General features: G+C 43.9%; 2 protein-coding genes across 2 annotated transcripts in view; one reads left to right on the forward strand and one right to left on the reverse strand.

Annotated features, from left to right (window-relative positions):
* Window positions 1-15,808, forward strand: part of LOC124790042 — a 459,476-nt gene that overhangs the window by 61,827 nt on the left and 381,841 nt on the right. The window lies entirely within an intron of this gene.
* On the reverse strand, window positions 11,239-11,979 carry LOC124788485 (glycine-rich cell wall structural protein 1.0-like). Its single transcript, XM_047255755.1, has one exon. It carries the CDS (start codon window positions 11,977-11,979, stop codon window positions 11,239-11,241), a length of 741 nt encoding a protein of 246 aa, XP_047111711.1.

The raw sequence follows: 15,808 nt of genomic DNA on the forward strand, positions 1-15,808 counted from the left end.
GACTTTCAGTCTTATATTGAGAGTCAGTTTCAAAGACAACTTGGTGTATATGAGTGTTTCGTCTTGAAGGAAAGCTTGCAGTAATATTTTGCAATAACGACAAGTAATAGTAACCAAAAATTTGTGTCAAGGCTTACATTTTTGTTGGGAATGCAATTCTGTTCTATGGTTTTTACGTTTATGTGTTTCAATAATCACGTTTCTTAATACGAACGATGTATAATTTTATAATTTACCATTTTATTCTAAATTAGCTTCTTAAAATGAACAATGTGTTTTTTCATAATTTTGCCTTCTAATCTAAATAAGTCATTCTGTGTTTTAGATAAAGCTTAAAATTTATTAAGAAAGTAAGCATAAGCTTGCAATACTTACGATGACATCGATGTATCACAATAGTTTTTGGTGCTGGTGTAGATACAAAATATTACAGCGAATATCGAACTTGGACGTAATAAAGCATAAGGAAGTGATTACCTGACATGACCATTCAGTGCAGAAGGCGATCTATAAATATGTACTGTAGCCTTCTTGTTAAAACGAATTTATTTCCCAAGATCGCTATGTTAAACGGATCCTAGATTACCAGTTGCTGCAATACGTAACTGTGAAACCGACCAATAAGGCCAAATCGCATTTCATAATTCTGTAAATGCCGACTGTGTAGCTTTTCCCTAAAGCAAATTTTGTTACAAACACCGTGTAACATAAGTTTATTATTTTATGTAATATATTACGTTTTCGTCAAGTCACAAAATGTTCCCAATTTTTATCTGATGGCACAGGCAGCTTTTTTGACATTTTACAGTATTCCGTGTCTCCTTTATATATAATTTATGCAAACTCTGTCGCTATGATTACTTGGAGCATACTACTTTTAATTTTACATTCCTTCCGTTAATTCCAATGTTAAACAAGAATGAAGACTGTGACCCTGTTACATTACTTGTAACTGACGTCACGCAGGGCAGACCGCCGTTTGGTGGTACCTCTCAACACTATCTTTCGTTATACTCCAAATCCAGTCATCAGTTATTCTCTCACAGCCAACGTGGCATTGTACCACGAACAGGCAAGACTCACGTAACAGAGTGAGTTACTTTCGCGATTAATAATACTGATATCAGTATGAAAATATGGATTAAACACGCTGAGGATTGGATAAACATTGTACTGATTACAATGAATCATAATACGTAGAACATATCAACCAATAAAAGTATTATCACAAGCATTAAAAAGTTCAAATACGAAAGAGTGAGTACTCGTAGGTTTTTCAAAAAGCAAGTATTTTTCCTTAATTTACGTAATATTCTTCAAACCAATAAACATCTTATATTACACACTTCGTAAAGTAGCCTATCTTCTTCATCAGGGTTCAAGCTATCTAAAGCCAAATTTCATTGATATCGGTTCAGCCGCTTAGTCGTGAAAACGTAACAGGTAGAGTTACTTTCGCATTTATAGTATTAGTATGGTAGTATAGATTGGCATAGATTAAACACGTTGCGAATTGTATAAACATTGTATTCTAGCTGCTACACATCGCTCGCGTAGAAAATGTAATGAAATGAGCTTATGGCGTTATTGGACGGGAGATCCCAGTTGGGATGTCTGGGAACTCGGGCATATCGTTTTTATTTGACGCCACTACCATGGTTAGCACGTAGATCGTGATAAACAATGAGGGCGACAAACACAACCAGACGCGAGCAGATAGAAGGAAAAAATAGAACGTGCAGGGCGATAACTTAATGCAGGAACCCATGGTGAAAGAGTAAGCTAACCGCGTGACCATGAGCTGCACACCCAAATTTGAGGGACATAAAAGTTATAAGAGACGCATGACACTCAGTGGCAAAATATGACGGGTTTGTATCTGGTATTAGTACAGAAGTATCGGTTAAACACGTAGAGCATTGTGTAATCATTGTATCCATCACGTTGAAACGTATTATACAGAACATATAAAACAATAAAACCATCGTCACAAACATGATAAGGTTGAAAAGTCAAAGATCTTTTGAAAGAGTAATTATCTTCCATATTTCGTGTTATTTTCTTCGTATCAGTAAATATGTTGTACTACACTCCTCGGTGTTCAAGCTATTTCCACACCAAATTTAATATCAAAATCGGCTTAGCGGTTTAGCCGTGGAAGCCTAAGAGACAAAGCTATTTTCACATTCATAATATTAGTATGGATTTTATTCTGACTATGTATTGTATCTGTTCATATGAGCAGAATTTTATGGGAGTTATTATTTTACAGAATTTTGTATAGTCCTAATGTGACAGAGTGATTTAACCGTTGTGTTATGTAACTACCACTGCCCGGTTTTATTGGTACGTAATTTCTGTGAATGAGCCGTTGAATATGCCGTACAACATTTTTTTATATGACTGTAAGCCGTAACCTCGACGTATTTTCTTTTTATACATCTGAAGATGGCATCACTTATTGACGAAATTAGTACTTCATCAACTGTCTTATCACAGCGATTCGGCAAATAAACCGGTTTCACAAGAAGACTACGGCACGCACAGGAGATAATGTCCTGCTTCTTCCCATGAATTCAAAACAACAGTTATAGTTTTCATAAAACAACGATTTGAGAAAGGCCACCTCTATCTTCCTTCTTCAGTGGCAACGTCTTAAAGCAGTCAACCCAAATGATACTCCAAATGTTATAGAGTATCAGTAAAATTTTAGGTTCTGATATTCATACCTAGTATTTTATCGAATTTGGAATTAGAACGTTCTTAGAAATGTCGACATTATGTCCTCCCGCTTTCCACGTATCCTTCACCAAAAACAAAATTTTCGTTCACTGATGAAATGGGAAATACCACCACACCTTCTCGTATGCAGTGGTAACACGTTAAAATAATTGTAAATCTCGCCGTACTTCCGATATTATAGCCATATGAGTACAATTTTACCTACTGGTATCGATACTAAATGGAATTCGATATGCGGTGGCTATCAGTTATAATAGTCTTCCTTTCTAAGAACGGTTTATGGTTGTGTTCAGATTACGTCAGTGAAAGTGTTTTTCCTGTGAGGAGTATGGATGGGCACTGGAAGTCCATTAATATTTGCGTTTGAAACGATGTGATATCGGTTGCCACCGAATGAGGGATGACGGCTATTAGCAATACCGAGACTGCAGCGGACTGGGGCACCTTGACTGTGTTGACGGATGTTCAGTCGTAGGAAACTACGTTACATTTTTTAAGCCTCATATTTTTATAGTTGTTGCAAACCACTGTCATTGCATTTGATTGCATGAATTATCAGTGTGTCCTTCGTTTCAAGACTGACAGTTTAATATCTAGTGGATAACTACCCAGGTGTTTGTTACACTCACTTTGTTTAAATGACCAACCTAAGATTAACAAAAGAAAAAAAAATGGACTTACCGGAGTGTCTTAAGAATTTGGAAATTTTAAAAGGTTTTATTGTAATTTAGATGTATAGTTCTTGTGAATTATTTTATTTTCATGTCCTTACTTCGCCCGCATGGACATAAAAATTTACAAGAGTGTAATCTATGTTAGTTTTAAAAAGTGTTCGAAAGGGTACTCTGCCCTTTGACACCCAGTCCTCGCTCCATATGCCACTTGGTATGCTTTGAACCGACATTTGGTGGGGCGACATTGACGGTAAAAAGTCCCTTCAGGTCCGTTTCCTTTTCTGTTCGGTATTCAATAAATTCATATATGGTTGCAAATTATTCAAATTATATTCACATGTGCATTTCAATGGTGATTAAAATAAAAAAGACTCCAATTACTCTATTGTTCTGAAACGTTATGTTATACCATTTGTAGGGCGAAACTTTTCAGTCGACTTAACCTGGCAGGGTATTTCGGCCAGCAGTTCAATAATGTTAAAACAGTAAGTCTTATACTAACCATGCTGTTAGGATTAATATTATTTCACAACACAAAACAGAATGATAACTTCCATCATAAAATATCGTTAACGAAGTTACCTGTCACGTACAAGAAACACTTCTGTCTTTAATGAAACGATAAATGTGTTGACTGGATGTGCCACAGCGATCTCTGTGGGAGCTGACACTAAAGATCATGTTGTTACAGGTTTCCAGTGTTGACATTAGGTCCGTATTCAGAGTTACGCATTCTTCATAAAAATGTAGCAGTTTGTCTAGTTATTTCATCATAGCGCTTAAGGCCATGACATAATTTTTCATATAACTTACAGCTTAGGTGACTTTTCTGTAGTTCAGGTCTTTTTAGCATCAATTTGTCAATCTTTCGTTACATCTTGCAATCGATAATATCTCATTAGATGTATTAAATCGTTATATGGCAATATAATGCTGAAATCTAAGTATGGAAAAACGACACAATTTCTTCTTCTTTATTTATTTCGCAGATTTTATTTCCATTTTTCGGATGTGAGAGCATGTTACTTTCTTCTACTTACGATGAGCGGTTTTTCTGGTGTTGATTTATTTGTATATAATTAATAGTATTTACGCCAATTAGAAACTTCATTAGGGTCAGGCGAGAGATGATCGTTTCTGACTGCATTGAGAGGCTATCAGCTGGGAACGATTGCTTTGTTTGTGTAGGAAAATACTAAAATCAGTGAACAGCATTAAGAAGTTCATAATTTAAATATATTAACTTCTTCAATAACATTTATCCAAGTAGAATATTTGAATCTGATTTATCAAACTTGTAAGTGAAAGTGAAGACTGAGTTCCAGTTGCCAACTTCGTTAATTTTCATGAAAATTACAGATTTCGTCCGTAATATTAGCCATGTTCGAATGAATTCTGTTAGAGGGTTCTAGCTCCTAGAAATTGAATAAATTTAAAAAAATCAAAGGACAACTGTTTATAGCGGCTAGTAGCTTACATTTTCTAGACGGTTTTACCATGTATTGAACAACCGCGTCAATTTGTCGGTTACTACTCCAACTAACAGGTTATTATATCCATTAAGTTTTCATTACAGTACAGTATTTGAGTTTTTAAGGACTTCGTGAACAGGCCAAAAAGGTGTAACTGATCTTTCAGATGAGGAGGGCCGAGCCGCGCGGGATTAGCCGAGCGGTCTGCAGGTGCTGCAGTCATGGACTGTGCGGCTGGTCCCGGCGGAGGTTCGAGTCCTCCCTCCGGCATGGGTGTGTGTGTTTGTCCTTAGGATAATTTAGGTTAGGTAGTGGTTAAGGTTAGGGACTGATGACCCTAGCAGTTAAGTCCCATAAGATTTCACACACATTTGAACATTTTTTTTTTATGCGGGCCGATATTTTGTAGTTCATGGTAATCTCTTTTCATGTTCTTATGAACAACATTAGTATACACGTCGAACAAATTTATTGATAGGTCACCTTCACGTCACTTTCATTGGCCATAAACCGAATGTCGGTCACACCCTGTGTAGGCGTTGTACCGTTTCTTAACGGCTATCGGAGTCATCCACTTTTCTAAAGCAGTGTCATCCACGCTCACACCGACCATTCTCTGGTATCTATCTGCTAGCTTTCTGCCCTCATTAATTAAGAATTATCACTGCTCGTTTGTACCTCATGCACGCTTATTACACACTCAATATATCGTCACCCATCTGTAAACAAAACTGATGAAAAACTCCAAGGACATTATGCAAATCAACTGTGTGTAATTGATTGCATAGATATAAAACACAACTATGGACGAATCGCGTCACGTTATGCAAATTGGTCACAAACTCATAGTCATGCAGATGTGACGGAAAACGCAAAATTGTATACTTTGACAGACGACGGGTGAATGTGTGACGCTGGAACGCAATTTCAGAGCACAGTTGTCAAGCATAGGGAACAGGGCACATGTCGATAACAGGGCTTAAAGTCTTGGAGAATTTCATTCCGTGTGCTCAGCTGGAGTGTAGCGATGCCTCATCGACAGGTGCGTGAATAATATGCGCAGACGTCAACATTTTATAGAGGACGTGTACTGGGGCCCCGTCTGGAGTAACCGGCGAATTGCTCCACATTTGAATAGGATCGATGGCGCTGTTCGACGATGTTGCGAGGAATGGGTGAACCATAGCCGAACACAGTGTCAAGAAGAAAGCTGTCGAACTAAAGAGACAGTATGTGAGGAGCGAGCAATCACCAGAGAGCCCCAGATTCATCTTGTCTTCGATCAGACGGGCAGCTGGTGCTTCAGTGACCACACGCGCCACTAATAGCCGGCTCAGAGAAAGGGGGCGGTACACCACAAGCCACAAACAAGAGGATTTCCATGCGCCACAGCCTCCGACAGACATTCATGATCCGAAGATGATCTGATAAAAAAATCGAAACCGGTCTCTATTAAAAATGTTAAACGATCACTACTGCTTCCAGTTTAGTTATAATAATTACAGATCAGTGTTTTCCTGTATAAGAACTATGTTCTTTAAAATGTTAAAGGGGGCTGAGCTCTAAGCTCCATTTGCGCCGACTATCATTGATCACTGTACGTCAACATGCTTATTTACAGTGATGTTGACACACTGGACCTCGAATCTTATTGACTGGAATGGAGTTGTCTTCAATATTGAATCCCGCTTCGGACCTAACGACAAGCGGAGACGTGTCTGGAGATGCCCCAGACAGCAGTCGTCCACCATACGGCCCGACAACCATGAGTAATGGTGTGTTCTGCCATTTCATTCCATATCATTGCCCCTTTCGTTGTCCGCCCCGATAGCTGAAAGGTCAGCGTGACGGACTGCCGTCCTAAGGGGCTCGGGTTCGATTACCGGATGGGTCGGGGATTTTCTCCACTCAGAGACTGGGTGCTGTTTTGTCTTCATCATTTCATCCCCATCCTAAGTGCAGGTCTTCCAATGTGGCGTCGAATATAATAAGATCTGCACTAAGGCGGTCGGACCTGCCCCTTGAGGGGCCTCCCGTCCAATGACGCCAATGACGCCAAACGCTCCGTTGTCATTTGAGGCACAGCGGTACGTCGACGGTATTCTTGTTGCAGTTAATTAGATAATACTCTGAAGACGTGAGATGCCAATCAGACCGTAGCCTATCCTAAGACCCGACAACCAGGAGTGAGGGTCCGTAGTACCATTTCTTTTCACATCATTCACAATATAAGTAGCCGTCTTAGACTGTTTGCAGATGATGCTGTCATTTACCGTCTTGTAAAGTCATCAGATGATCAAAACGACTTGCAAAATGATTTAGATAAGATATCTGTATGGTGCAAAAAGTGAAAATTGACCCTGAATAAAGAAAAGTGCGAAGTTTTTCACATGAGTACTAAAAGAAATCAGCTAAATTTCGATTACGCGATAAATCATCCAAATCTGAGGGCTGTAAATTCATACTTAGGGATTGCAATTACAAATAACCTAAATTGGAACGATCACATAGATAATATTGTGGGTAGAGCAAACCAAAGACTGCGATTCATTGGCAGAAAGAAAGTGCAACAGGTCCACCAAAGAGACTGCTTACACTACACTTGTCCACCCTATTCCGAAGTACTGCTGTGCGGTGTGGGATCCGCATCGGGTGGGACTGATGGATGACATCCAAAAAGTACAAAGAAGGGCAGCTCGTTTCGTATTATCGCGGAATAGGTGAGACAGTCTCACAGACATGATGCGTGAATTGGAGTGGCGATCATTAAAACAAAGGCGTTTTTGGATGCGAAGGAATCTTCTCATCAAATTTCAATCACAGTTTTCTCCTCCGATTGCGAAAACATTCTGTTGGCACCCACCTACATAAGGAGAAATGATCGTCACGATAAAATAAGAGAAAACAGGGCTCGCACAGAAAAATTTAAGTGCTCGTTTCCCCGCGTGCCGTTCGGGAGTGGAACGGTAGAAAGACAGCATGAAGGTGGTTCGTTGAATCCTCTGCCAGGCACTTTATTGTGAATAGCAGAGTAATCACGTAGATGTAGATGATTCCTTTGGTTGTCATCCGAAGCACCCTTGCAGCGCCGTGGCACGTCGACGATATTCTAATCCCAGTTTTGTTGCCCTTCATGGCAAGCTATCCTGGCACACGGCGAGAGTTTCTACTGCTTGTCTTCGTGCCTGCCAAACTTTACCTTGACCTGCAAGGTCGCCGGATCTCCCCCCATTTAAGAATCTTTGGATCACTATGGGCAGGGCCCTCCAGCCAGTTCAAGACTTTGACGATTTAACGCAACAGTTGGACAGAATTTGTCACCGTATTCCTCGGAACGACATCCAATGTATCTGTCAAGCAATGACAAGTCGAATAACTGCTTGCATAAGGGGCAGAGGTAGACCAATATGTTGCTGACGCCCTTAACTTGTGAAGCTCAATCTCCGGAATGAATCGTCCAAATTTCTGATATTGTAATTATTTGTTTGTCCGTAAATGTACATCACATTTCCGTCCGATTTTCATAATTCCTTTGTGGTGCGTCTCTCTTTTTTTTTAATGTCTTAGGGTTTACTTCGTCAACAGTTAGAGATATTGAAACGAGATTTTCTGCAAATAATAGTAGGTTGACTAAAAATATCATGAAAAAAATAATACTCAGGTATTTTTAAAAAGGGTTTATCAACTATTGATAATATATACACACTGCAACAAGCTATAGAAAGAAGACGATGATTCATTAGGGTAGCCAATCTTGCTTTTATATGTTTTGGAAAGGCATTTGATATGTGAACACAGAAATTATATGGAATATAATGACTGTAGGAGGTTATATATCTCATCTAATACTACTACTAAAAGGCTACACACAAACATCCAAATTATTGTACACGTGGGAAATAAAACCATAAAGCCAATGATCACATACAAAGGGTACGTCGAGGAGGCTGTATTTCTGCACCAATCTTCAATATATAGGTAGATGAAGTGATCACTAAATGAAAAACTTCAATGAAAAGGAGTGTGTTTTGATCGAGACACTAGAATAAATTTAGTTTTATATGCAAATGACCCAACTCTGTTTGCAGAGAAGGAAGATCGCCATCAAATGGGGGTCTATAAGGTGCAGCAGTTAGTCTTAGATTATAACCTAACAATGCCTGTAGATAAAACTAAAGTGATGACATTTCGTGGCATACAACTACTACGATCTAAAATAGTGCTGAATAACAAGATTCTAATGCGAGCTGAAAATTTAAATATCTAGAATGAGCCATCACTCACGAATATAACGATGACGGGGATCGAAAATTAAATAAATTTACTTTTATATGTGGAACGATCGTAAGACCACAGCAGTAGCAACCCTTACTTAAGAAAGTGAAGCATGGCGTCAACGAGACAGCAAGAAATTAGAATACAGGCTCAACAAACGAGGTTTCTAAATAGAGTTTAATTATGTAGAAGGCGAGGTTGCAAAATAAATGAGGATGTAAGAAGAGTATAGTAATATATAACCTAAACGAAAAAGTAAAACGAAAAAAGGAGAACATGGAGACAGCATGTACACTGTATGGGTTGATAAAGAGTCCCAGTAAAGGCTCTCAATTACAAATGTACTGAAAAAATAACTGTAGGAAGACATACACGGGATGGAGTACAGTAGCATACAATTTGCCTAATACGCGAAGTGAAGAAGCAGAAAATGAAGATTATAATTTTCAGTTCGATTCATTCACCAACCTCATTTGAACCCGCCAAGTACACTGAAGGTCGACAAGGTGAAAGAAGTGTCTTCCTTGGTCTTAATGTGCGTAACGTCATGAAATTCGTCTCCTCATTGCTCTGTAGACCCGTTGAAAAAAGGATTCCTATCACAGGCGGAAAAGTGTCACGAGACCTCTCCCCCACCACCCGTGCCCCACCCCTTGTGCTAATTACGACCATCGCTATCCCCGCCTACGGCAAATGGCACGCCCTGTCCCGGCACTCAGCTGAACTCCTCCCTGCCTGCATAGCCGCTGAGACCTGTTAACCGTGCCAAAGGTCACGGGGCACTCGCCACTGCCGGCACAAAAGGCCACGCTGCGTGTCTTCGCGTCTGCAGATCGCAGAACGCGTTAAGCCAGCAACAAACTCCTCTGTGCATCCTGAATCAGAGCAGCGTGGCGGATGGCCCCACACTGCACTCACACTAGCGAAGACGCCGTCTTAATTCGTCGTTCAGCCTTTCACATTTCAGTTCCTTCTACCTCCCGTAAATCTGGGGATGGTTGAAAACGATGGTTTTCCTACCTCACTTTGTTCCCGTTCAAGATTGTGAACTCTTTACAAGGCATTATCTGTCAGACGTTATTCCGCGTCTGTCAATTTCTCTTCCGTTACAGTGCTTGTAACATACCCGGTATCTACTATCAGCTCATCAATAGCTCAGCATTATTTTAAAAACTAGTATATATGTTTTATGGCCCCACAACTCATAAATATTTAGAGAACGTCATATTTAACAGCCAATAGCTGCTGATAAATAATTATTTACAATGGATTTCGAACTCCAGTTACCTTTAGGCGGCTTAATGTTGTTGTCTTGCTAGAGGAAGTGGTAGGACTAGTTTGAGCTGTGAGTCCTTTTTGTCTCCTGCTACAACTATTTTTATTTCATTTAATAAACCCTTCAACATTTATTTACCCGTACATGGACTAAATTTAAGTAAACCTTAAGTCAGTGGCACATGCCAGAAAGAGAACTAATTCACCACTAAATAACAAGTAACCCTGTAGCAGATTAATGAAAGAATCTACGAAAAAACCACATACTGGAGAAACGGTTTAAAACCATTACAGTAGATGGTACGTGGCATACCAATCATGTTTCACCATTAACAACGATTAAAATTAAATCCCTAGTAACAAATAAGTCAGTAATTCACTTCAAGCGTGACAAAATAATTTCGGAAAGATAATACTACAGCCCCAATTGAATCTGTATGTGCAAGACATTTATAAAAGTGCGTCAACGAAGTAGTAGAAGCTTAACAAAACACGGAACGGTTAAACATTCCATAAAACTTCGTAACAAGTGTGTCTGTAAATTACATCAGATAAAAAAATTAAAAAAAATTGAGCAAGAGGCAAATTCTACTTAACATTTTAAAATGCGCATTAGCTTAAAGGGAAATTCACTCCATGGGGCTCACCACTTTTTGGTGGGTACGTGCTTGGCTACCATGGGGACCCAGCCCTCACAGCACAGCTTCTCTTTCTGTGCTGCTTGTCTCCTCTTCTCCTGTCCTTTTCCCCTCTCTTGGAGAGGGTTTGCTTGAAGGAATATTCTCTATTGTACTGCTCTTTCACTGCACTGCTCTTTCCCTGCGCTGTTCATTCTCTGCACCGCTCATTCCCTGCACCGCTCTTTCCCGGCACCCCCCTTTCCTGGCACCGCCCTTTCCCGGCACTGCCCTTTCCCGACACCGCCCTTTCCCAGCACCGCCCTTCCCCGGCACCGCCCTTTCCCGGCACTGACCTTTCCCCGCACCGCCCTTTCCCCGCACTGCCCTTTCCCCGCACCGCCCTTTCCCCGGCACCGCCCTTTCCCCAGCACCGCCCTTTCCCCAGCACCACCCTTTCCCCAGCACCGCCCCTTCCCGGCACCGCCCCTTCCCTGCACAGCCCTTTCCCTGAACCGTCCCTGCCCCGAACTGCCCCTTCCCCGAACCACCCCTTCCCCACACTGCCCCTTCCCCGCACCGCCCCATCCCCGCACCGACATTTCCCGGCACCGCCCCCTCCCGGCACTCCCCCTTCCCGGCACCGCCCCTTCCCCGCACAGCCCTTTCCCCGAACCGCCCCATCCCTGAAATGCCCCTTCCCCGAACCGCCCCTTCCCCGCACCGCCCCATCCCCACACCGACATTTCCCGGCACCGCCCCCTCCCAGCACCACCCCCTCCCGGCACCACCCTCTCCCCGCACCGCCCCCTCCCAGCACGGACCCCTCCCTGCACAACTCCCTCCCAGCACCGCCCCCTCTCCGCACCGCCCCCTCCCCGCATCGCCCCCTCCCCACACTGCCCCATCCCCGCACCGCCCCATCCCTGCACTGCCCCCTCCCCGAACTGCCCCCTCCCCACACTGCCCCCTCCCCCCACACTGCCCCCTCCCCCTACACCGCCACTCCCCGCACCTCCCCCTCCCCGCACCGCCCCCTCCCCCCACACTGCCCCCTCCACCCACACCGCCCCCTCCCCCCACACCGCCCCCTCCCCCCACACCGCCCCCTCCCCACACCGCCCTCCCCCCGCACCGCCCTCTCCCCGCACCACCCTCTCCCCATACCGCCCTCTCCCTGCACCGCCCTCTCCCCGCACCGCCCTCTCCCCGCACCGCCCTTTCCCCGCACCGCTTCACCAGCTCGTTCTACAGTTTTACTCCGTCCTCTCTCGTTTGGGAAGGCCTGCGTCGGCTTTCCAGCACTACCGCTCACTCTCCACTCCCTGGCCTGACTGTGGCAGGAAACGTGATAGTCCACTCTGTAAATGTTTCCAACGCTTTGGGCCAGTACTTTGCAGAGGTTTCATGCTCCACCCAGTAATATCCTGCCTTTCTTCCTCGGAAAAAGGTGGAGGAAGCTCATGCAATCTCTTTTCTCTCTTTCAGTCGAGAATGCTGCAATATTCCTTTTACTATGAGGGAGCTCGAGCGTGCTCTCTCCTCACCCAGGTCTTCTGCTCCTTGGCCCGATACAATCCACGTCCTCATGCTGCAGAATCTTCCTCCTGCAGGAAAATGCTTTCTCCTCGATACCTACAACCGTATTTGGACTGACGGTGTAACTCTCATGCTTTGGCAGGAAGCTCCTATTGTCCCCCTACTTAAGCTTGATAAAGATAAATCTCTTCCTTCCAGCTATCGCCCAGTTTATCTTACCAGCAGCGTTTGTAAGGTGATGGAACGCATGATCAATGGTCGACTAGTGTGGTGGGTGGAGTCACACCATCTTCTCACTAATGCTCAGTGTGGGTTCCGCAAGCGCCGCTCGGCGGTTGATCATCTCGTCACCCTTTCGAAGTTCATCATGAATAATTTTCTGCAAAAGCGTCATATATACGCTGTGTTCTTTGATTTGGAGAAAGCCTATGATACCTGCTGGGTGACAGGCATTCTATGTACTATGCACACATGGGGCCTTCGTAGTCGTCTTCCCACTTTCATCCGGGAATTTTTAATAGACTGAGTTTTCAGGGTAGGTGTGGGTTCCTCCTTATCCCACACCTTTTCACAGGAGAACGGGATGCCTCAGGGCTCTGTACTGAGTGTCTTCCTTCTTCGCCGTAGCCATCAACCCAATTATTGACTGCCTTCCAGCTGGCATTTCCGGTTCTCTATTCGTTGACGACTTTGCTGTTTATTGCAGCTCCCAGCGGACGTGTCTTCTGTAACGCTGTCTTCAACGTAGTCTGGACCGTCTCTATTCGTGGAGTGTCACAAATGTTTTCTGCTTTTGTGATACCAAATTAGAAACTTCTGGTGGTACATGGCGTTTCTTCCACCGTCTTTACGACTGGGCCAAAATGACCTCCCGTTCGTGGATGCAACGAAGTTCTTAGGGCGTTCGATAGGAAACTCAATTAGCCTCCTCTCGTGTCCTACCTGGCTGCAAACTACACCTAGTATCTCAATGTCCTTCGTGTATTGAGTGGCACCTCCTGGGGAGCTGACCGGACTGTTCTCCTCCGTCTCTATCGATCTCTTGTCCACTCTAAGTTGGATTATGGATGCATTGTCTATTCCTCTGCACGGCCGTCTATCTTACGCCGTCTAAATACAGTCCACCATTTGGGGATGCTTCTCGCCACTGGTGCCTTCCGTACTAGCCCAGTTGAGAGTCTATACAGTGAACTACCACTGTCATTCCGGCGCCATCCAACTGAGTAGGTATGTGTGTCGGCTTTCTTCCACGCCAGACCACCCAACCTTCGGCCCTTTTTTTGATGACATTCTTGACCGCCAATGCGAGACGTACGTTTCTTCTCTGCGGCTTCCCGGCGTCCACTTTCGTCACCTGCGACAGTAGCTGCAGTTCACACTCCCTGTCACTTTCCGAATGGGTGAGAGCGCTTCACCACCTTGGATTCAGGCACAGGTTTGTGTTCATTTTGGCCTCAGCTCGTTCCAGAAGGATCAAACTCCCGAGCTGACCTATCGCTTCAAATTTCTGGAACCTCGCTCACAACTTGCCGGTAGCATATTTTTGTACACTGATGGTTCCAAGTCCGCCCACGGTTCTGGCTGTGCTTTTGTCGTCGGGAATGATAAGTTTCAATACCGGCTTCAAGGCCAGTGCATGATTTTTACCACAGAGCTTTTTGCCCTCTATCAGGCTGTTCACTACGTCCGGAGACTCCAGCTCACTCGCCGTGTGATCTGCTCTGACTCCCTCAGTGCCCTTCAGAGTCTGGATGATCAGAACCAGTCCACTCCATTGTCCGACGGATCCAGGACTGCCTCCATTTGTTCCCAAGTGATGTTCATGTGGGTTCCTGGCCATGTTGGTGTGCCTGGGAATGACGCTACTGATGTTGCAGCCAAGGCCGTAGTCCATCTCGGCTGACCTGCCACTTACTCTGTTCCCTCGCGAGATATTTGTAATTTTCTCTATAGGTGTATCACGTCACTTTGGCATGACCATTGGTGCTCCCATCATGGGAACAAACTCGGAGAAGTCAAACCTTTCCCAGCAGTATGGTCGACTTCCTCCCGGCTGTCTCGCCGTGAAGAAGTATTGTTAGCTCGGTTGCGAATAGGGCACTGCCGCTTTACTCACCACCACTTGTTGAGTGGCGACCCTGCACCCAGCTGTCCTTTCTTTAGCCAGCCATTAACAGACAGTCATTTCTTGATCCTTTGCCCCTATTTTAGCCATTTAGGGTCGGGCTGCCACCCGCTTTGCTGGACACTTTAGCAGATGACGTGCGAGTTGTGGCTCGCGTTTTAATTTTTTTAAGAAGCAGTAATATGACAAAAGAGATTTCATTTCTACCTGGTGACTCCGGGGTTTGTCGACGTGTTTTAGATAATCTTTCGTAACGTCTTGACGTTTTAGATTTGTTTTTTCTTCCTTTTTGTATTGGACCTCTAAACGTATTTTTACCCTCGCGGTCCCAGCATTCTACGGTCTATACTGGGCGCTTATGACCTTAGATGGTTTGCACCCGAAACTCCTCCTCCCCCCCCCCCAAAAAAAAATCAAGGTAAATACACAGGAAAACTTCAAATCGTGCCCAAGGAGAAATGTGCAAAGCGTCAAAAAGTTTATTAATATATCCGCTGTGCTAGAAAACTTTTCACGAAATTCCGATAAGGCTGGCGGTTCAATAAAGAGAGGGTTTGTTACAGAAATCATGAGTGGAAGCTCAGATGACATCAAACGGCAAACGAACCAAGAATGACAAGTTGGATATTGCATCAGGACAGTTCAGACACGCGAAAAAAAAAACCCCAAACAGCGTATGCTGATTAGGCTGAATTACACTCACGACAGGCCGGCCGAGGTGGCCGTGCGGTTCTAGGCGCTGCAGTCCGGAAGCGCGAGACCGCTACGGTCGCAGTTTCGAATCCTGCCTCGGGCATGGATGTGTGTCATGTCCTTAGGTTAGTTAGGTTTAACTAGTTCTAAGTTCTAGGGGACTAATGACCTCAGAAGTTGAGTGCCATAGCGCTCAGAGCCATTTTTGAATACTCACGACAACTGGTTTACTATTACATCAGTAGACACCCAACCGGGAGAGAACAGCTGTGTCTTACGACACTTTCACTCAGGCAGACTTGCAGCCTCCAGGTTCTGTTAACGGAAAAGAGCAGCCAGCTTGCCCTGAAGTAGACTGCGCCCAGCCTCACAGTATAGTAAACATTCGGCCAGCTC

This window comes from Schistocerca piceifrons, chromosome 3, assembly GCF_021461385.2.
Source record: "Schistocerca piceifrons isolate TAMUIC-IGC-003096 chromosome 3, iqSchPice1.1, whole genome shotgun sequence".
In the NCBI taxonomy this organism is placed as follows: Eukaryota; Metazoa; Arthropoda; class Insecta; order Orthoptera; family Acrididae; genus Schistocerca; species Schistocerca piceifrons.

Excerpts from the sequence above, each read along its gene's own strand:
- LOC124788485 (XM_047255755.1), bottom strand. The coding sequence starts at position 11,979 with ATGGGGCGGTGCGGGGATGGGGCAGTGTGGGGAGGGGGCGATGCGGGG.